This window comes from Ictalurus furcatus, chromosome 8 (assembly GCF_023375685.1).
Source record: "Ictalurus furcatus strain D&B chromosome 8, Billie_1.0, whole genome shotgun sequence".
NCBI lineage: Eukaryota > Metazoa > Chordata > Actinopteri > Siluriformes > Ictaluridae > Ictalurus > Ictalurus furcatus.
The window spans coordinates 20,902,812-20,926,394 of record NC_071262.1 but is presented as its reverse complement, the minus strand read 5'-3'; the positions used below and the strand labels follow the sequence as shown (position 1 = coordinate 20,926,394).

Genomic DNA, 23,583 nt, shown 5'->3' with positions numbered 1-23,583 from the left:
ACATTACCAGTTTGATGTTCAGTGATGAAGTAGAAATGCTTTTGTTTGTGGAGAGTGAATGTGAGACTAACAGGAGACTTAACATCAAACATCAAACTTAACACTCTCCTTTTAGTTTATGTTCACGCAATCTGTGATCAGTTAACGACCGGCACCTAGTAGTGCCTACACAGTTGAGGCATGAGGTCCTTTTCCAGAACCTTTAATCTGATTGTCCCTCAGTGGTGGAATGAGCTTCCTCAATCCAGACAGCAGAATCTGTCACTATCTTCAAAAAATGGCTAAAGACCCACCTCTTCCATGAACACTTAACTAACCCCTATCGAACACGCTCGTTCTAATGCGCCATCGTTCCTACATTAACAGCTCAGTCACAGGGATGTCTAATGTTGATGCTCCACATAACCTGATTAAAATAATGAGTGTTGATATAGTGAAGTTTTCTGTGAGCTGTTAATTTAGCATTTATGGAAGGAGTCTCCAGTGTCAGCGCTTCGCAACAATCACAAATAAAGCTGCAATTTTCATGCATGTAAAAGTCTACAGAAGAGAGTTTACGGTTTGTGGCTTGTCTGTATATTTATTGTCTTATTAACTTCAAGAGAAAGAGTGAGAAAGATGGTGAGGGATAAAAACTGTTCATATGTAGCGGCTATAAACAGAAGTGAGAACAGGAAGTTTAAATCAATTTTAAATCAAACTACAAACTGATAACATGTACAATTTGTCTTTCTTAAATAAATAAATAAATAAATAAATAAATAAATAGCAACACAGTGTGTAGGCTCAATCCTGAGCTCGTGTGGGGTTCTTCCAGGTTTCCGGTTTCCTTCCACCTCCTAAAAACATGCAAGGTGGTGGACTGAGTGTTAAAACTGGGACTAGCTGTGAACGTGTGTGAACAGAGCCATGCTGTGGGATTGGCGTTTCTTCCAGGACGTATTCCCACCTCACACCCAGTGTGACTCAGGATCCACCGCCACCCTGATGAGGATCCAGCGCTTACTGAAAATGCGTGAAATGTTAGCATTGCTTAAAATGAGTGTTGTGGTTGAAGAGGAATAAAACACTTCCGGATGTGGGTTTAATAGCAAAATAAAAACTTAAAGGTGCTAACAGTATCCGAGTCGCATCACACCATCCCGTCGTTGATTATTTTCCTAGAACAGCACACCTTTCACATTTTCTTCCTTATACATTTAACCCACTATAAAATATAAGAATATAGACACTTTTAAAACATCCATCAGCAAACAGTGTTTGCGGTCTTTATTAAATTAAATCGATCCACGCCTCGTTCGGCTGTGTTGCTATCATAAATTAAATATAGAACTGATTACAGGATATGACTAACGAATTAAACAACAGAACAAAACAGAACATTAATGTCATGAACATGAAACAATGTATACAACTGTTAAACTTTACATTCAAGTTGACAGACACATACAAATCAGAGCATCGACGTTACGTACAGTATTAATGCACCCTCGTGACTACAGTTATTCACAAACACAGTAGTAGTAGTAGTAGTAGTAGTAGTAGGAGTAGGAGTAGTAGTAGACACTTGTAGTGTTTTAGTGTTTCATGGTTTTTTTTTTTTTTAGTGTGTTAAGTGTTAAGGCTGTCACTCACTGGAAACGAGTGCCTATTGTAAATAAATATAACCCATTAGTGATGTTTACGGATTACTACGAGGCACATCTTGGGCGGTTTTTAGTTCAAAAGAAGCAGCAGTGAGGCAGCAGGGCGTTTATTTTGATGTTTGGGGAAACCCGCTGACTTTAATAAGATTTCTTTTCTGCAAGATATAACGTGAAACGAGTTTCATTCAGTCAGTGCTCAGTCAGAAATAGCAGGACATGTAAAATCTCGTAAAAAAAAACAAACAAAAAAAAAACAACAACAACAAAAAACTTGCGTATCGGTGTTAGAAACTTCTTCACTCCACATTTTTGAGCAAGAACGCAGATCTAGGATCGGTGAGCGGTTTAAGTATAGTGATAAAGAAACAAGAGTAATGTATATATAGCTAAAACTTTCATAAGCGCTAGAAGGTTTCCCTGCTTAGTCAAGTTTGTGTTCATCTTCATCCTAAATCAGCACTCAACTCTCTGTGTGTGTGTGTGTGTGTGTGTGTGTGTGTGGGGGGGGGGGGGAGGGGGGGGGGGTCATGACCAGTGAAACTGGTAGCCCTTGGAGAGGATGAGGCTCTCGAGGTCGTGGTCCTCGGCTTTCTCCTGCAGCCGTTGTTCCTCGAGCAGGCTCACCAGACGATCTCTTTCCTCCACCACCTTCATCACCTCGCCCAGCAGGGCCTGTTCCTCCGCCAGCTCCGCAGCGCTCTTCTTACAGTCTGCACAGCAAAACAGGCCCAGAGTGACTTTTACACACAGCATACAAGCAAGTTTATGCCCACACAAGCAACAAGAGCTTTCTTTCTTTTTTTTTTTCCCTTTTCTGTTTTAAACAAAACTATCCATAGATTATAGCTTTATTATAAAGTGCACTACTTGTGGAAGTCTGAAAGCATAGTGTAGGTTATCCATTACCATTCTGAAATGCTCTAATGATTCAGTGTAGTGGACTATCTCTAGAACGCTGTAGATTATCAACTCTCTCCAGTTGCTTTACTGCTTAATATTAATTTGAGTGCTTCTTTGAATCGTGTGTCATTCTGACCCAAAGGTAGAGGGAAAAAATTGAATTCCTCCATCAGAGCATCAATCAGAAATCTAATATATTGCGTATTTCATATACACGACATTCAAAACAGACTTCTTGTTAACTACAGTATTATTCGGCCTTGTCGGTAACAAGAGTCGCGCCATTAATAAGCAATATCGCACTTCTTGTACTGAATCTCACAGCCCTGCTGTGTAATCAGTACGACAGCATGTTTGCGGATGCGGTATTATAGATCTTTTACACAACAGTGCTACAAACAAAAAATGAATACAGATTAACTGACATTTCAGACAAAATATGTTTTGTTTATTTTTGCTCCATCCCCACAAACCTACTGCGTCCCAGTTCGCCTACTTATACTATGCACTAGAAGTATGTACTCTAGTGCACAGAACGCAAGTACTGGGATGTACTAACATCATGTAATTGAAGAGAACCTTGTTGCCTAGTTACGCATACTGTCACTTTAAACAAACTACTTGTCGCATTTCAGCTTTTCTTCATTCATTATTCCTTATCTAATTTATACTTTATTAGAAAGAATTTGCCATTCCACTGATTTATTTTTATTTATAATTAGTGCTTAATATTTAAGTTCTTAGGCTTAAATACTGAAGACGCGTCACCGACGGTACATCCGTCCGCTATGTTTGCACGGTGAATTCGGCGAAGCAAACAGTCACAAAACCCTTCCTCTCGCCCTCGCGCAAGGAGCTGTGGGTAATGTTAGCAGAAAAAGTGTTCACGGATCCACAATTCGAAAATCTACCGGAAACAGATGACCATCCGGGTACCTTCGGGATTTGGGACATGCTCAATCGAATACTAAATCGGACACTATTTAGGAAGGATAGTAGGTGAATTGGGACGTGGCAATAGTTCCCAATCGTGACTCAAAGCCAGTAACCATAGTAACTGTCTCAGTGTAATTAACTGGAATTGCATGTGATTTTTGTCAAACCAGATTTTTGTCAACAATTTATACAACCTAACCTGAGCGTTTGTATCTGGAGTCTTGGAGTCACTTTATTAACAAATATTTATTCACGAGCTGTTAAGCAAAGTCATTACACTTACTACCAAATAATGTAAATATAATTACAGTAGAGGACTTTACTTCTGCGTATTACGATTCATGGTTCATAATTATAGGAATCATTTTGATCATACTGTATTTGTCAGCACTTGTTGCCATGGTGATGAAACACCATGCTGCCTCTGGTATCTCCAGGTTCAGCATTGTGTTGCTTGAACTGAACCAGTGTTGCCAGGTAAATACTGAAAAGCGGTGGAAACGCGCAGATGATTAAGTGACGATCACTCTCACCTTCGGTGGCCATCCTGCGTCTGAGATCCTGCTGTAGCCGACTCTGTCTGTCCTCCAGCTCCAGCTCCTTTGCACTGCAACCATGACACGTTAATGCATTCGATACCAACCTCAGACTCAAACCCTCTTGTGGAAGGGGAAAAAAGAAGAAAAAACAATTCCCTGGCATTTCAGTCTATCTAAGCGGTCTGTAGTCTTGAGTCTTTGCTATTTTCGCCCCAGTTCTCTGCCAATTCCCAAATACCAGCCAGTCCTCCGTGATCACACAACTACTACCCCAGGAGCACACTGCATCACAGAGCGGAGTATCACACTCAGAGGAAAGAGCAATCTGCCCTCTTCCGCATACATGAGCTCACAGATGTCTGTGATTGGCTAGTGTCCCTGTGATTGACAGGAGAGAGAGAGCATGCCCCTAGTGTTCAAACTCCGCGATCTCCCGATGATCTCGCCACTCTGTTTTTGTCCCTTCTTTTAATCTGTGGGTTTGTCTTTTATGGCTTTTTTAAAAAAAATTGTTTTAATCATGTATCGATCTACTTTCATTCATTCCTATTTTCTCTCATTGCTGTTTGACATTACTTGATTTTCTTGAACAGCATTTTTGTCACCTTTAAATGTGCTGTGTATATAAAAGTTACTTGACGTCATATGAAATGAGATAATGATTGGATGATTAGTGTGCATGTAAACACACTCGGGTGCTGGATGTCTTCCAAAACTGAACTACACAGAATTTACTAAAACACACACACACACACACACACACACAATGTTTTTCCATCTAGATACTTATAAACTACTTTTAAGACACGTAGGTTTCATTAAGTTCTAACAGTACTACATTTCATTTGTAATATTCTCCGCACGCGTACACAGACACAGACCTCGGCCCAATTCTTACACCCAGGGGGAGTTTCTTACAAGATCATGAGCTCCGATTCGTATCTGGCCAGCTTGTTCTTCTCCAGGACGAGTCTAAACCACGTGTGCAGGAGCTCGGCCTCGTCTGCTGATGCGTCCTCTGAAACACAAAAACGCAACACAGGCTACGCTTACAAACCACGCTTCCCATTCAAACGAATTTCTGACAGTTCAAGAAGTGCTTTATTTAGCCCCCCAAAAATTAAAACTAAAGTGTAGAAATATTTCATTGTTATAGTTGGTTGTTTTTGCTATTGTGTTTTTGTTCTTATAGTTGTATTGTCTTTAATTATATTCATAGCAAAATCAATGTTAATATTTCTATTACTCTTATTTTAACTATTGCTGTTCTCAACTATTGTTCTCGTCATAATGTTGGTGTTAGTAATGTCATTTTTATTGTTATTTTAATTGTATTATTATTATTATTATTATTATTATTATTATTATTATTATTATTGTTTTAATTACAATAACTATTTATTATTATTGTTTTTGCTGTGTTACTGTCATTATTGCACCAGTTATACTTAATTTTGTTACTGTATTATTATTATTATTATTATACTACAATATAGATTGGTGAATCTTTCTTGGCCACATGGATAAGCTTGTCTTGTTTTATAAAATCATATACATTTTAAATCGTGCATTCCCTTATGCATATTACACTGATGACATCTTTCATTTATTTTAAAGTGGAAAATCTATTAAATATTTACATCGGCTATATGATACAAATAATACAAATCCTCTACAAACTGTATTTGTTTATATTTCTTGGTACATCACCCAGGAGAGTCCTGATCATATAGAAAAATATTTACACGTTTCTGATAACAGTCATGAAAGACATGACAGCTGTCACACCGAGGCACCCCCTTCAGCAGTGTCCATAGTGTATATGAGCACGCTGTCCACCACCTACTCGTTCCATTCATCACAAATGTGTGAATGTCAGATAACAATGAAGCCTTTCAGCCCCAAAGCCCTCTGCTCTTTCTGCTGATACAATGATCTACACAGATGAGTAAACACGGAGGACAATAGCTGCTGGACAGCCAGAGTCCATCATTCGACTCTGTACATATTCACCGGCATCTACAGCAGGGCAGCAGCTGGTGCTTGCTCAAGATGGCTGGTCAAAAGATACACAAAGGCAGACTAACAACAACTGGCTGCATCCTTCTGCCTGCAAGCTCTCATAAGTACACAACTGAGCGAGGGCTATTAAAAAAAAAAAAAAACACAGTCATATGATGCACTTTGGAACACATGAGTTCACCTTGGAGATGTATAGAGTTCACAACAATCGTAGAATCTACACAAGGCATGCAATAGAGGCTGAAAGGTTAACCAATATCACAAAGTATTTCCAAAAAGGAGCCCTGCCCCGCCCCACCCCACATTTCCAAGATGTTAAAATTCAATTTAACCAAACGCAAATAGCACACTGACTTTCAAGACCATGATTATAAACTCATTATCCGTCCAGGCACTGTTACTTTTTTTCATCCGGAAGAATTGCGGGCTTTAATAACCCTCACGTATATAAACATTCGCTAAAATAATGAAACGTCAGACCATTTTGGAGCACTTTTCCCCTTTCCAACCTATTTAAAGGACCCATTACCTCTACAGTCATTTCGGCACAATTTACACTCTAAGTGGCTATTTGGTTTGAATGCAAATTGCTATTATTTGAATGGCTAATTTCGACCCTCTTACAAAAACCTCTGGCACCGAGGCATGGATCGGGGATGAGGACGGCTAATATGGAAAGGCCACGAGATGACGAGATGAAAAAGAGGGAAGAAAAACGTGCGCCGTTCACCGCAAACCTTTTTCCAACAACTTCTTGGAATGACCTTGTGGTTTTCTTTTACTTAAAATAAATAAATAAATAAAATAAATAAAAGCCATATAGTTATAACGCAGGTACAGCACCAAGGCTGCGTGTAGGCTTCGGCATTCAAATATCCCCGATTCAAATGATTCAGACCTGTATGACTGCATTCCTCAGAGTAACTCCTTTGAATTAGCTATGGTCCAAGCTTTTAATGAGCATTGAATTAACTAGAATTAGTAAAGAAAGGAAGTTCAGGTCGGAGTCACCTAAAATGATGCATTGAGAATGAATAGGCTCCTATACAAGATGGCATATTTTGCATTTAGATACATTTTCAATTTTTGAAGGGTTATATGTTCATGCATACGTTCATCTTTGGTAAGTGTTTTATCCTGGTCAGGGTTGTGGAGGACATGGAGCATATACAGTGGGGGAAATAAATATTGAATGCATCAACATTATTTTCAGTAACTATATTTCCAATGAGGCTATTCACATGAAATTTTCACCAGACATCAGTATTAACTCAAGAAATCCGGAAATATAAAGAATTCACAACATTAAAGTCCATAAATAAAGTTGTGTGTAATAAAGTGGAATGACACAGGAATAAAAGTATTGAACGCGCTAAGAAAAAGCAGTTCTCCAAGGCAAGGTAAGGCAGACGAGAGCAAAATGGAACTTTTTGTCTGTCATACTACACACCATGTTTGGAGAAGAAATGGCACTGCACGTCACCCTTAAAACACTATACCAACAGTGAAGTTTGGAGGTGGAAGCATCATGGTGTGGAACGGTTTTTCATCACATGGTACTGCCAGACTTCATATAATTGAAGGAATGGAGCCCTTTACCGGGAGAGTCTTGAGAAGAATCTGCTGCCATCCACCAGGATGATGAAGATGAGACGTGGGTGGACTTCCAGCAGGACAACGATCCAAAACATACAGCAAAGGAAACTCTCAATTGGTTTCAGAGAAAAAAAATCAAGGTGTTCGAATGGCCCAATCAATCACCTGACTTCAATCCAATTGAACAAGATTTAAAGACAATATTTTTAGAAGAATGGGCCAAAATCACACCTGAATACTGCGGCCTATTAATTTCTTCATACAGGAAGTGCCTTGAAGCTGTTATTACCAAAAAAAACATTCTCCACTAAGTATTAAATAAATTTCCATTAGCGTGTTCAATACTTTTTTCCTGTGTCATTCCACGTAACTTTATTTATGGACTTTAATGTTTGGATTTCTTTGTGTGTGGATTTCTTGAGTTAATACCAAAACCTGGTAAAAATTTCATGCGAATAAGCTCATTGGAAATATATTTACTGAAAAAAAATGTTGACGCGTTCAATACTTATTTCTCCCACTGTATGTGGTACACGGGGTGTGAGGCAAAACACTGAAGTCGGTTTTAGACTGTGCCATTTTTAAGGTTAAGATTTGTCGTCCTGTATGAGAGCCATAAAATTACTATGAAAAACTGCTACGTTCTGTTTACGTCATCTTTCAGTCAGCTTGTGCAGAAAAGTAGCTTACATAAACACAAACATTCATCAAAGTGAACATGAGGTAATAAGGAATATTTTTTTCCCCCATTAGCAGGTTTTATTTACATTTCCCTCGTCACCACTAGCGTATTTGTAGCCATCATGTGAATTTGGCGTTATCTTATTCCCATTCTCCTTCTGGTGGATTTTAGATGAGCGTCGTAGTAGGGCTCACACTGAGATTTGAATCACAGATTCCTCCAAAAAAACATATTTTATCCTCGCAAGCAAATTGAACTAATATGAATCTTTATTCAATTGTTTTTAAACAAATATAAGACTATTAAGCCTGTTTATAGAACTGCTTCGATATTTTTTTTTTATTTCATTTCACGCGTTTATTTCTAGACCAAAGCAAAATTATCTGTCAATAAGAGAGAATAACATACTTTTAAGCTTGAAATGAGTAAATATGTCTAGAAAGCGTGTATGCCTTGCACCTACGGGGTCGGGGGTTCAAATCCCGCCTCTGCCTTGAGTGTGCGGAGTTTGCATGTCCTCCCAGTGCTTTGGGGGTTTCCTCCGGGTACTCTGGTTTCCTCCCCCAGTGCAAAGAGTCATAGTAGGCTGATTGGCATTTCCAAAATTGCCTGTGGTATGCGAGTGTGTGTGTGTGATCGTTTGAAATATTCTCAACTTTTCATTTATTCATCATTTGCTCATTGACTGCCAATGAGCATGTCTGTGATCTACGATGAACTGAAAATCTTGAAAGTGTGACATAAATAAGAGAAACGCATTTGCATTTCACGGGAGTCAACAACTGCTCACACAACATCCTGATTTCAATGTATCCTGAAGGCAGCACTTGGGTGCAACAGGTGCATCACTGGATGTACATTTAATGCAAGCAGAAGAATGATTTTTTCTTGAGGAATCCGGGCACTTGTTAAGTGCTGGAACGACTGCATTAACAAAATGGAGATTACATATAAAAATGATACACTTTTGTGATACCTATTTGCATAAACAATGCAAAAAAAAAAAAAAAAAAAAAAAAAAACAACCCTAAAAAACAAAAAAACAACGTTTTTTATTGACTCATAAGACCACAGATCTCAATCCATGACCATAGAATTATTTTATGATATGTGATTAGTTTTGACTGCAGCATGAAAACTGGGCTGAAAATAATTATATATGGGGCAATGTCATATTGGAGCAGTCTGATTACATTCTTGATGCAAAATGAACTGCAGAGTTGCTTAATTGTTGCTTTAAAATGTATTTTTTCCCCCTCCGCATATATATCCAGATACGATCATTTTAAATCAACATTAAGTCTACATGAATTTCCTAAAAGTGATGGACCTCTCAGAAATATGATCTATAAGGTGAGAATTAGGTTAGCTTAGCATGAATTCGACTGCAGCAACCAGCCATTTTAAACACATGGCCACATGATAAAAAATTACCACTCTCTCCTCTGAGGACCTTCTCCAGAACTACTCCCTTCTCCTCAAGAGCTCTCTGCTTCTCCTCAACCTCCTCCAGCTGCCTCTGGATAACCTACACACACACACACACACACACACCGACACGCTGTAGTTACAGCTACATTACATGCGATGCGAACGCAATGTCTGCATGCCGTGACGTGCGTTCATGATTGTACCTGAGCCCTGTGAAGTCGTTTCAGCTGCTCTCTCTTGGTTTGCATGATGAGTGTTTTCTCCTGCTGCTTGCTCTGTCTCTCCGACTGGCCTGAGTCAGACTAGATAAAGCATAAAAAACAAACAAACAAACAAAAAAAAACAAAGAAAGATGGATAAACAAAGTAACTAGCTAAACGACACTTACCAGACTTGCTGCTCTCAAATAATGACAACTGTCACTGTAGCGCTTTTGCCGTTACTTTATATATTATACCACAACACTGCTGAATTCTTGATTCTGATTGCTCTAATAATAAACTGCTTAAAAACACTTTCTATAAGACGATGTTTATTTAACGTTAATGGAAAGAGTCTCCAGTGTAGACATTTTGTAACCGTCAGGAAGTTTCTGATCCAGGGAAAGTCTTTAAGATGGAGGAATTTGTGCTCATCGGTTTATTGGTAACATTTTTGTCCGTCGTTAGCTTCAAGAACGAGAAAACGAGTAGAACTTGATGCCTCCACCAGCCTGTTACTCATCTGTATGCCAGAAATGCACTTAAATATTCTTCAAACATAAAAGAAGCTATTAAAGAAAAATGATTTCAGAAATTTGACCTTGCTGTGACCTTGACCCTACTACTTCACTGAATCTACTCAATTCATCTGCTGGTTACAATGAGAATTATATATAAATCCTACAAACTCGCTAACCAGAAACTCTGATTAAAACGTAACGCGTTCCCCACTCAGTGGCAGAGGCATAGAAAGCAGCTGGTCAGGAAATGACTGTTTACAGACGCTATAATGTAAGCGAGAAGAGAAAAATAACGTGTTGTAGATGTTCTACAACATTAAATGTAACTATAAACAGATATAAACTACAATGTGTTGTTTTTCATTAATAAACAATGCAATCAGTGACAAACTGATGTGCTACAGGAGGAATAAAACACATGTTAATGGAAAATAATCAGGGTAGGAACAGTAATTTTGGTTGTTCCCAATTTGCACAGTTATAGAATCTGGATCTGGTTTTTGTGGAGCTGTTACTCCAAACTATTTATTATTCGATAGAGAAGAAAAATAAATCCTCTGCAAACACATTTTGGTGAAATTAAATCTGCTTTGAATTACACACATTTTCCTGCCAGGATGGAAATGAAAATGTTCCGTAACATGCTTTAAAAAAAATTTTAAAAAACAGTCATTATTTGTTCCATGCTAATTTAAGATTAACAAACCAATTTATGGGGCTTATCTCAGTAGTAAGACTTTCATCAGTGAGAAAATAACAGCATCTCTGTGGTTCTGTAGTGCTCTTGAATGCTGGTGGAGATCGAAAAAAACACTATTCACTGGAGCTTATACGTGGCTTGCTTTAAGTACAACACTTAAAGGATATATTCATTCCATGGCTGCTTTTCAGATAATATATAACGTAGCGGAAGAAAATAAACTTGCTTGTGCACCTAGAGGGTAAGGCTAGTCTCGACTCCCTACTGCTCTCGCCGTTATAGAATTAAATTCCATTTTCTGATATAAAATGTTTATTATAAATGCAGTTTTAAAAAGGTGAGAAGAGTCTCAAAGCAGTAGATCTATTTTTTCTATTACCCTTTGTGTGATGGATTTCTGGTCTTCCTCACTGGATGAATAGTCATCTTCCGCTTGTTGTTGCTGTTGTGACGATGCTATGAACATACAGTAAAAAAAAAATTTTTTATTAAGGACAAAATTGAGAAATTATATTACAAAGTAATGCGTAATGTTTTGGATTTTCCATTAAAACTCTATAATAAATAAAAGAGATTTGTTCCTTGCTCACACCTTTGTTTCTGAATTTGGACAGAATGCTCCAGGTGTCCTTGGTCTGGTTGTCCATTTTACTCCGGTCTCCTCCCTCGTTCCTCTTCAGCCGCATTGAGGAGAAGAAGTTGAGCTTCCTTGGTGGCAGGGAGGCCATGTCGTCTTTGGTAGTCCCCGACGGCTTGTTGCAGAGTGTCACCTGCTCCAACATGGCTGTGATCTCGCTCACGCCTGCTGTTCTGATTTGGCTTCCTTCTGTATCTGCTCTGCTCTGCACCACGTCCTCTTCCTGGTTCTGAGCAGACACACCAAACAGGAAGCTGAAGCTGAAGGAGCCCTCGGACAGCGGCCTGGCTCTGGGAGGACGGTTTCTTCTGATCACTTTGGGGTTGTTTCCTGCTCCAGAGAAGGATCTCCTCAGAGTGCTGGCCCACAGCTGGAAGCCTGAGAGAGGAGGGCTGTGCTCAGGTTCAGCAGGGGCTGGACTCGGCACTGATTGAGATTCTGGACTGGTCTGAGGTTTCGTCGAGTTTTCGGGTCTTCGGCCATACCTTTCTGCTTGATCGCTGGTCATAGACATTGATGAAAATGTTCCAGGAGTAGTCAGGTCCCAATTCAGCAGCCTCTCCTTCTCGAACGAAGACAGAGTGAGCTTTTTCTTTAGGTTGAAAGCGCTCTGCTGGTCTGGTGCAAATGTGGAAGTGTCGAGTTGCTGCGCTGGAGAACATGTGATAGATTTGGGAATGGATGAAATTCCATGAGTGCGATAATGGGGAATATCAACTACAGCGGATTGCTCTGGCTCCTCTTGTAGAGGGCAGTGAGGGTCTGCAGCATGATTTTCAGGTTCCTGCTGGGACATGGAATAAATAGGCACAACACAAAAAAAAAAAAACAGATTCAGGAGAATAAAAATCACAGCACAATATTTCAGGGGAATGACAGATATGTAGCTACAGTCCGCTCCAGAAGTATTGGAACAGCAAGGCCAATTCTTTTGTTTTTGCTATACACTGAAAACTTTTGGGTTTGAAATCAAGGGGTGATCTCACAATTCACTGTGAGGCTATACCACAAGTTGCATACCACTCATCCGCAGTAAGCATCAGAAGGACAGATTGGAATTCGCAAAAGTAAATAAATAAATAAATAAGTTCTGGAACCAAGAATAACCTCTACCAAAGTGATGCAGAGGACATGCAAAGTGTGGAGAAAGTAAGGATCTGCTCATGATCTAAAACATACGAGCTCATTGGTCAAACATGGTGGAGGTAGTGTCATGGCTTGGGTTGCATGGCTGCTTCTGGAACAGGCTCACTAATCTTTATTGATGATGTAACTCATGATGGTAGCAGCAGAATGAATTCAGAAGTCTTCCAATTTACAGAGCAATAAATCCAATTTAATCGAGAGGAACTTCATCATGCAGCAAGACAATGAACAAAAGCACACTCCCAACACAACAAAGGACTTCATCAGGGGGAAAAAGTGGAAGGTTTTAGACTGGCCAAGTCAATCATGAGACCTTAATTCAGTTGAGCAGCATTTCACCTCCTGAAGAGCAGACTAAAGAGAGGAACCCCCTACAACAAACAACAACTGAAAGAAGCTGGATCGAAGCCTGGAAAAGCATCACAATAGAAAAATGCAACAGTTTGTTTATGTCAGTGGGTCATCGGTTTTATTCTGTTATTGCAAGCAAGGAATATGCAACAAAATCTGAAGTGTTTTTTTACTTTAAGATGATCTGTTCCTATATATTTTCCTCAGCCCAAAATTGGATGGTCTGCCACCAAAAGGTGCCATGTTCCAAGTTGTTTAACACATCTAGATATAAATATCAGGAAATCAAAGCTTAAAATCTGATCCATCATCTCATTCATCTTCTGATCTCAAACCCAAATGTCTTCAGTGTAATAGCAAAAAGAACCAGCCTTGATGTTCCAATACTTTCAGAGGGGACCGTATATTAGCATTTATGTTTAGACACAACATGTAATACGGTGGAAAAAACTGTCTTGTCTTGTATGCTGACCCTGTATTGATTTCAAGACATAATCGGCAAAAATAAAGAATGAACACACGTCTCAGCGACTGCGAGCTTTGAAATTGCTTATGTGCAAAATTTTTGGTAGAAAACAGGCAGCTGTGGCTCATAGGCAGCTATGGTCCATAGGGACACCGTTGACCTCAGCCGCTCAACAAATCAATCTTCATAAATATTATCTCCGTATGACAGTTAAAAGCTGATGTTCCGTGGATTTGCTCGCCGTTCCAGATGTTGTGCAAATAGAGAGCAGCAGAATCTCTGAATCAAAAGGGTTTTATTTAAATAGTGAAGATGTGATTTTTATTTTTATTTTTTAAGTGTAATATTTTGACTCTGACATACCGGTGCATGTATCTCCTCAAAATCCGAATCTCCGTCTTCTTCTATGAGTGCATCATCTCCTCCCTGTTTTTGCTCAAACGGCTTAACAAAAATCAGAGGCAAAGCTGCGAGACAGGAACATAATTCTTGTTTAAGAAATGTAGCATGGTAATAAGATTCCCTAATAACAGGAGATGACCAGTGAAAACGATAAAGGCAGACAAAATCATAGTTATGATACTTATAAACTATATAACATTCATATTTCAGTCATGAGGGGTGTAAGCATGCAGATTTCGACTATATTAAAATTCGAAAAGTGTTCTTCAATATTATTTGAACTTCTATCTTTGAGAAAGCAGTAAACTATTTAAATGGATAGTGAATAAAACGGTGATCTCCCACTGTTGTAACAAAGATACAGACCAACAGTGCCCTCTACTGGATAGTTGAAAATTAAAGAAAGAAAAAAAAAAGGAAAAAAAAAAAGTTAAGACTAAAATTACAAAGCAGATTTAAGTCTGAACACTTAACTCCATAATATGGGGGTTCTTTCCGCTCTGTAAACATCTTCATGAGACAAAGCTATAAAACAGTATATCTGTGCAAATAAATAACCGTCTTATTTTATGTTCAGCATAAAGGTCACCATAATATTATGTCCAACAATAAGACGTAAATGCTCGAATAATTACTGCTGGTATTTTTCTGCTCATTTCTCGGTTTGTTTCAGGCATGAACCGTCTAAACGTGCTAAAGCGTGTGCTTAACACTGACGTAGGGATACTCACATAAGGCTGCTATAAAAGGATTACATGGTGGATTTTAATCCAATAAGGATTAATGAAAGAATGAACAAATATGAGTCAGGTCTGGGCAGGAAAAGGGAGCGCCTGCAAGTTCAGCACGACACTATTACAGTTTAGTCGGAGAACGTATAAGAAGACAAAAAGCGTGTGTGCAGACTCTTACTTGCTCTGATCTTCCTTTTCCAGCGATTGCTTCGGAAGGTGATTTCTCCTCTGGTGTAAGAGCGCTCCACTGAACACACAACATCGTGCACCGTTAACAGGCTTCTCTATAAACAACTACACTGAAGCGATTATATCTTATTACATTCAAGTATTTTTCATCCAGATTTTAATCCAACATTTCCCATGTTGCTCTGTTGAATAGTACTGTACGCTCTGATTGGTCAGAAGGTGTTGATTAGTTTTCTATAACAGCAGCTCTGACAGTACGTTCACTACTGCAAGGAAAACCTCAGGTTTATATTAATGCGCTTGTTATAATACATTGGTGTTTCTATAGTAACAGCTCATTCACAGGGACATGTATGGTGGACATTTCAAATAAACTGATTAAAAAAAAAAGGTGTGCAATTGTTGATTTCCTATAAGAAGTAGTTTATTTAACATTTGTGGAAGGAGTCTCCAGTGTTAGCACTTTGTTTGTACTTTCTGGTCCCTCGGTAACATGGCAAGCTGCACGTTTGCTCTTAACCAAGAGAGAGAGAGACACACAGACAGACAGACAGACCGACTGAGAGAGACCGACCGACCGAGAGAGACGGACCGACCGACCGAGAGAGACAGACAGACAGAGACAGACAGACAGACAGGCAGGGAGGCAGGCAGGCAGAGTTTACAGCTGCTATAATGTACATGGAATTGCAATCATCAATCAAGCAAATTGCTGTGGTATAAGAGGAATAAAACTCTCAGACATGCTGTTATAAGAAAAAAACATTTATCTGGAATTTATATGGAGCGCCAACAGAGGTGTAATAAGGTAATAAAACATACACAAGCTCGACAGCTGCAGCGATACTGAATTCATACATGACCCTGAGCAGAACGTTCAGCCCAGTCAAAACAAACAGAGCCGTATTGAAGCTCCCGCTTGTAGACTAGCACTCCCAGGGTCTACTGATAAACATAAGAGCGTGAGAGAGAGGAGAGGAGCGGGAAGGCCTGGATGAAGTGAGGGAATACAGCAGGATGTAGTGACTCACCTATGTTGACCTGAGGAGAGCTTGGACCGAGCGGCTCAGACTTTGTGGCAACATCCTGAACTGAAAGGTCTCCAGAACTGCTGAACAGCAAGACATTATTGTGTAGATGTTAATAACGGGGACAATGTTCAGAAACACAAACACACAATTTCAAATGGTTACAAGGGTAACAACTGGTATATAGGAGGACAGACAGAAGAAAAGATGGATAGGTACATAGAAAGATGGAGTAGCTAGGCGAACTGGGAGGGAGACAGACAGACAGACGGACAGACACAATTATAGAGCAACAGAAAGGTGAGAGAGATCAATTTCTAGACAGGCAAACAGACAGACAGGTGAGACAGAGACAGATCAGCAGACTGATGGAGAAGCAAACAGACTGATAAGAAAGAAAACTGATAGGACAGATAAACAAACTGACTGACAGACAAGTGATAAGACAGACAGATAGACAGACAGATCAAAAGACTGATGAAGAGGCAGACTAATGCAGACAAACTGACTGATAAGACAGACAAATTGAAAGACAGACAGACTGACCAATGTCCAGACGGACAGACAGACAGATAAACTGACAGACTAATAGACTGAAATTTAGATAGAAAGAAAAAGAATAGGATGAAACCCAGCGTGTGTGTGCAGTAAAACTTTAACAAAAGACTAAAATATTTAGTGAAATAAATACTGATTTTAAATTAGGCCATCTATAGCCACACAGTGTGAAACTTTTCAGTGTGGATTTCACTCTGCACATGACAAGATGAGGCTGATGAGACAGAGCAGAAGTCCACAGTGCTGCTCCTCTCTAGAACCAGCACTAGGACCTACGCCTCATTTCTAAAGGACGCCTTGTTTGAAATATAGAGCACGAGATCGAGGGGAAGTAGAAATGAAGATTTTGAATGTGAAGGGAAGTGAACAGGAGGATGAGGAGATGCTGGTGCTGTAGATGAACCTGTTGGTGATGGGCTCGGATGAACTCTCCGGCATATTCTCAGTATCCTGCAGAACTTTCTGGATGCGGTCTTCCTTGGGCAATGAACTTATTCCTAGTGTGTCTACACAGAAAAAAAAAAAAAAGATACATGTGCGCTACAATAAAGAATTCAATAAAAGCAACTGATTAACTTATTAAGAGTCAAATGGACATATGACATTCAATTTGAAACCATTAAAAATAATTTAGAAAGAGTTCAAATAAAATGCTTAATGTGTTTAAGGCCTTGGGTCGCCTTTACATGCACAACAATATGTATATATTTCTGAACATCCTGTGGAGCACCAATAAATCAATTACTAAAAGATGGAACAAATATGGCACAACTACGACTCTACCTAGAGGAGGCTGTCTACCAAAATCGGTGCGTGAATAAAACGGGGTCATTATTCAGAGAAGCAACCAAGAGACCAAGCAACCATGCTACCACCACCATGTTTCACCTTGGTGATTGAGGTCTCAGGGTGACGACCAGAGACGGGTTTCTGCCAAATAAACCTGTAAAGCTGTGTGTTAAGGCCAAAATTTTTTTAGTTTGGCATCTTTAGACCAGAGTAACCTTTTCCACATGTGCTGAATCTCCAACATGTCTTCAGGCAAACACCAAACAGGATTTCATATGGCTCATCAATCTTCCTGAATACCCAGCTTTGTGCAGTGTCTAGGATATCGCTGTGTACAGCCTCTTTGTGTTCAGATCCTTCAGAGTTACCCTTGGCCTCTTGGTTGCTTCTCTGACTAAGGTCATCTTTAACCAGTCACTGATTTTGCTGGATGGCCTCGTGATTTTTTTGTATATTCCTTCTATTTTTAAAATAACTGATTTAATGTTGTTCTGTGGGATTTATAAAAAACAATTTTAATAACCAAACTCTGATTGATAACCCTTCCAGAACTTTGACTTGGACTTGTTTTGATAGCTCCTTGGTCATCATGATGCTAAATATGACATTAAGGGTTTTTTTTGACAGTATACATTTTATTTACACTTGTATATGAAATCATGGGCTTGTTTATGTGGATTTGTGACATAGTCCAAGTCCTTTTCAGCTCCAGGTTGTAACACTATAAACTGTGTTCAAAAGGTCAAGTGGGATGAATACTTATGCAAGGCCTTATGCTGGACAATCCTGTTCAGAGCATTGCTTCTCTAGAACCGTGGTACCCAAAGTCCAAGGGTCTATGAAGCAAAGCCAAGGGGTCTGCGATTTTTGAAAACAAAATGTTTCTATAGTGGTGTTTATTGAGTTCTTACAGTTATTCGATTATTTGACTGGTCACTTGACTTGAATGGGTTTGATCCAAAGCTTAACAACTCGAAAACAACTAGTCCTATAAATAATGGCAACTGAAATCCAATAATTTAAGTCAAAATGCAGTGGGTGGTGTTAGGTTATGGATTAAGAAGCTCTATGGCTCCAATAAATTGCCAGAATCAGGGAATCTCAAGCTGCGAAAATGCTTCAGGACACAGGTCGATCATATCAATAGTAGAGGCCGAGAAGGGTCCGCTGTCATTATACAGTACGAGAGCGGCCTCTAGAGGCAAAATAAAAACCATCACTGACAAATTTTGTTGTGTTATTTGAAGTCTTTTTTTGGTTATTTGGAGTGCTAGTTTTTGGTTCAGTTTCAATGTATATCTTTCATTTACGTTAATAGTTAATATTATTTATATATTTATTTAATTAAAAAAAAAAAAAGTACAGTATATTTTCATGGTATGGTCAGTACGGTTTATTCTTGTAATAAAAGTTCAGCAATATTTTAGTTCAAGTGCTATATTTTCATTCAGTATCAGTTTTAAAAACTATCAGTTGATTAATCTGCTAGTCGGGTTCTGCCCTGCTTAGTTATCGGTACTGGTAAAATCTACTATCGGTCGACCTCTAAATCAATAGGACATATACTGGTCTCTGTAAAGCACAGTTCAATGCATTTTCTTAGTCTCTTGTGTAGATTACTCCCAGATTAATCATGGACTACTGCGATAACCATTGGCACATTTCACAGAAAAGATTGCATGGATATGAAAATATGATAGAATTTCAGTGTAAGGAAAAGACAGAACAGAAAAGACCCAAAAGAAAAGACCCAACACCCTTCTGAACACCAGTGATGGAGCTGTATTCGCAATGGGTCTAATGTATGCATGCCTTTGGACTGAGCATAGGCAATACAGAGTTTTTAGTTGGGCAACATGTCTCGGGACATTAAAATCAGATGCACTTTTCAGGTTCATGGTGAAAAAAGTGCAGTCAATATATTAGAAAGAAATGGAAAATTTACATGTGTGGGTGTGAATGGCGGTGGTTATTGTCTTAAAGGCCAGCTTGTGTTGTGTGGGTACAAAAAGTGCAGAGAGCTCCCCCCCCCCGAGCTGTTCGTATTTTCCCCATACGCCCATATGGATCAAAATGGTAAAGAAAAGGCAGAAACAGAAATAGAGTTGAAAATAGATTTATTTAATAATTACAGGATTGAAATTGTATAAATTAAGAAAAAAAAAATTAAGAACATTTATCATATTCTATGAAATGTACAGACTTGCAGGGAAATTATAAATAGCACTACAAACTTAAAAAAATAAAAATAAATAAAAATAAACAAAGTAAATCCTTTGAGGATTTGTTGCTAAATTGGTGTAAAACTACAGAAGCATCCTTCACTAAGTGGTGACCTCAGAACAAGACAGAGATCTGGAGTGTGATTTGGACAGTAAAGCAGCCTCTGCAACAGAGAGCGACGCAAGGACACACAAAGAAAGAAGAAGAAATACAATTTACGTTTTAAAATACATTCAGATTGGAAAACGTGCAAAACCACACGGGTGTGTTTTCACAAGCAGGCCGTTCATACTTGGGGTTTCTGTTGAGTTAGTTTTGGGGTGATTACGGTGAACAAAATTGTGGTTGACCCATCCATACAGAAGACCCATGGCGCAAGCGGTTATACACAGACACAGCAAAGCAAGACCCGCACCCTGATCACCTGTCTCATGCAGGCCAATCGCCTTCAAGCGGCACCATTCAGCCAATCAGCGGTCGGAGCATTGGAAACTTGAAACAGACTAATGGTATGGTGTGGAACAGGATGAAGAATTGAAGGATGAAGAGAAACAGAGGAAGGAAATTTAGAAGGAGGATTCTTAATGTTTAGAGCAAAACAATTCAGACCTGATTTATGATTTACATACAGAAGTGCACAGAAGACATAATACCACTACTGTTACGCTTTGCAAAGAATTAAAAGTAATACCATTTGGCATTTCCATTCACATCGCACGCAACACAGTGAGAGAAAATGCAAATCATGGGCAATAAATCAGACCGCGAACATAACAGGTAGGTTAGCTCCGGCCGACGCAACAGTAGAGTAGAGTAAAGTGCTCTTAGCAGAATTATTACTGGTCAACTATAAATCCTTAAACACTGCAGCAAACACTAAATGGTGGTAAATATAATAAAAGAATACTCCAGCACATGGGCTCAACTTAAAACTCATTTATAATACAAGTTTAAGAGGAGTTCTTGAATCACATGATTGAATGCTTGGAAATGTATGCTTTTATAATCAGCAGTGCCTACAAGAACGTTCTAGCAGGCAGAGTTAAAACAGAATTTACCCCAAAACCCTAGAGAGTATGTCTGGACATGGTGACAATTTATTTTAAAAAAAAAAAAAAAAAAAAAAAAAAAAAAAAAAAAAAAAGGGGGGGGGGGGTTCCCCCCCAGAGGAACAGTAAGAACACAGTGACGCAAGTCTGGTGAGAATGCTACTTAATAATAAGCAACTCCTCCATTTAAACCCGCCCCCCCAACCACCTTTTTGTCTTGCCATCTTGTTTTCGGTTAGCTCACGAGATCGAGCCTCGTAAAATTCACAGGTCAAAGTTCATCTAGATAAACTCGGTGTGGAGAGAAAGACGCCGTTACTAGAATCAAACGCATCTTTCGTGTTGCGCGCCCTTTCCCTTTCAGTAAACTGGTTTTTATTCTTGGCAAAATTTGATTACTGTTTGGTCTGACTGCTGAAAAAAAGGATATATAAAATCTGAACAAGAGCGTAGTTTTCCCATAGCAAGAGGTCAAAAATCATACATTTTACAGCCATACTGTAAATAAGTCTTACCAAAGATCTTCTGAGTTTTACTGTATCCAGCTTTTCAATACTGGAGCAGTACATTTTACAAAAATAAAAATCGACACCAACCATTTGACGTGCGTTGTGGGATTGAACGAGTGCTGTTGATATGATTTATAAAATGGCAGTACGGCTTAACTGGTGCGGAGTATGGTTAACAGGGATTGGCTTCATTCATATGGTGCATTTCAAATAAACTATGGCACACTGCCCTTCTGATTTTCATTATAATGACATAAGTGGATTAAAGAAGTTTGTTTCTTAGTACTTTCTTGGGATTTAGGTCATAATGATCATCTCTGGAAAAAATCACACAAATGATGTGTCAATAGGTATTTAAAAAACAAAAACAAAAACAAAAAAAACCCAAACCAAGACACTGGAGTATACCTTTAATATAAAAATACTGATTAGCTCTTAAAGCCTGTATAAAAGTATTTTCTGTCCTGTCGTCACTCTGTACCTCACATTTAAAAGTTTCCTTGATTTCACACACCTGACTCACCAGATTAGCTCATACTCCTGTAACGCCTTTGCCATTTAAGCAGGAAAAACGTCAACGTGTTGAGTGCCAAATACTAACACTGCTATCAAACACCAAAAAGATTCATGACCTCTGATTGAAGAGGCACAAACAGAGGAATATGGCTCGGTTTGGCACAATTTGGAGTTGTGACTGAAATACTGATTACTATGCAATCATCGCAGATTACTTCATGCCTCTGACAAACAGCCAAGGCTACAGGGTTAAAGACGGCCAGACACGGAGCGTGGCAGTCTCTCAGACGCCTGGCAAACACGCTTCTCATTCCAACACTATACTTGAGTTTAGGAACTTCCCCTCAAGGCTAATCTGTGCTGTTGTCTCATATAGCATAAACAGCAGAGGGATGCCAAGGCCTAGAAGTTCAGAAAAGAAGGCATAGTCGTCCTGCCGCTCTCTGAGGTGTAACCATAAAGCCCAGGCCACGCCATGCATCCAGCCGGACAGCCGGCTCACGTGCAGGCTTTTCCTAAACAGGGAACTCAGGGTACCTGAAGGCTGGCTGTGGAGGCTCCCGCTGGCGGAGTACCCATCGCCATCATCGGGCACGGACACGTCGCCTCTGTGGACCTGGGACACGTACACACGGGGGAAGAGTGTCCAAAATAACCATCACTTGAACTGCATTGCTCACAGCTAGTTCTGAGGGGATAAAAATTACCTCTGGCTTTCGAAGCCTGTGGCTGGATCTGCGCTGGGAAAAGTGCAGCTTGCAGTAAAAAGTGCCTGCAAAGTGCAAACGGTTTAATCAGAAAACAAAAGGACAAAATACTGAAACTTGTATATAAAGATATAAACATATAACCTACAGCCAATAGTAAGCGCAATCACAGTGAATCATACAAGGACAAGGAGGAGCTGAAATTAAAGACCCAGTACGTATTAGAGTAAGGAATAATGTGCTTTATAGGAAAATAATCCACTGTGGGGTCGTGTAATGCTGTCTGGTGCAACGTGGAGTTACTCTTGCCACCCCAAAGTTGATTGTTTTTCTAGAACAGAATGTCTTGTAGACTTTTATTCCTTTTACACCACGGCAATTTTTTTCTTTTTTTTTTTTCGTTAAATAACGATGCAACATACTTTCTACCCATTTACAGTCGCATTTAAAGTCTTTACACACACTAACGCCTACGAAACATGTTATTTCCGGGTGTCGTTTACGTTTTAGCTGCTAAGAACAACTGTTCCCTCAGTAGCCTCTCTCTCTCTCTTTATGTTTAAAAAGACACAGATACTGTACACAGCTTGTCACATTACATCTCCGTCCTGAAGAGGTTTCCATGTCGGAAAACTTAAAGATACAGACTGTTACAAAAGTGCCGATCCTGGAGACTCCTTCCATACTAAATGCTAAATAAATATTGTTTCATAGAATACGTCAACAATTAAACAGGAACTTGTATGGAGTATGCTCTACATCAGGGGTGTCCAGTCTTATCCGCAAGGGGCCGGTGTGGGTGCAGGTTTTCATTCCAACGAAGCAGAAGCCACACCCGATTCCACCTGTTTAATCAGTTGATCTTGGCTTTCAATAGACTCCAGTGTGGCTTCTGCTTTTTTGGAATGAAAACCTGCACTCACACCGGACCTTTTTCGGATAAGATTGGACACCCCTGCTCTACATAAATGGATTTAAAAAACAAACAAACAAACAAAAAAAAAACCTTGTTAATTGTTACTATAGAAATGCTAATGTATTAGAACGAGCGCATTAACAGAACTACTGTTATAGACGCTCAAATCAATACCCTCTGACCAATCAGA

General features: G+C 39.3%; 1 protein-coding gene across 5 annotated transcripts in view; it reads right to left on the bottom strand.

The window, feature by feature from the left end:
* Positions 1-2,147: 2,147 nt before the first annotated feature.
* mical2b (microtubule associated monooxygenase, calponin and LIM domain containing 2b) overlaps positions 2,148-23,583 on the bottom strand; it is a 66,376-nt gene continuing 44,940 nt past the window's right edge. For 2 of the 5 annotated variants that reach the window (XM_053631400.1, XM_053631401.1), the window contains exons 18-30: positions 22,478-22,542; positions 22,308-22,386; positions 17,088-17,190; positions 16,130-16,209; positions 15,088-15,156; positions 14,137-14,240; positions 11,766-12,597; positions 11,553-11,629; positions 9,956-10,054; positions 9,756-9,849; positions 4,940-5,039; positions 4,016-4,089; positions 2,148-2,356 (exon numbers count right to left, since the gene is read on the bottom strand). In XM_053631400.1, the coding sequence (XP_053487375.1) occupies positions 2,172-2,356; positions 4,016-4,089; positions 4,940-5,039; positions 9,756-9,849; positions 9,956-10,054; positions 11,553-11,629; positions 11,766-12,597; positions 14,137-14,240; positions 15,088-15,156; positions 16,130-16,209; positions 17,088-17,190; positions 22,308-22,386; positions 22,478-22,542 (1,961 nt within the window). In that variant the 3' untranslated portion in view covers positions 2,148-2,171. Of the gene's footprint in view, positions 2,357-4,015; positions 4,090-4,939; positions 5,040-9,755; positions 9,850-9,955; positions 10,055-11,552; positions 11,630-11,765; positions 12,598-14,136; positions 14,241-15,087; positions 15,157-16,129; positions 16,210-17,087; positions 17,191-17,226; positions 19,860-22,307; positions 22,387-22,477; positions 22,543-23,583 lie in introns of those variants that run through there. The other 3 variants (XM_053631402.1, XM_053631403.1, XM_053631404.1) reach the window with 3 other exon arrangements.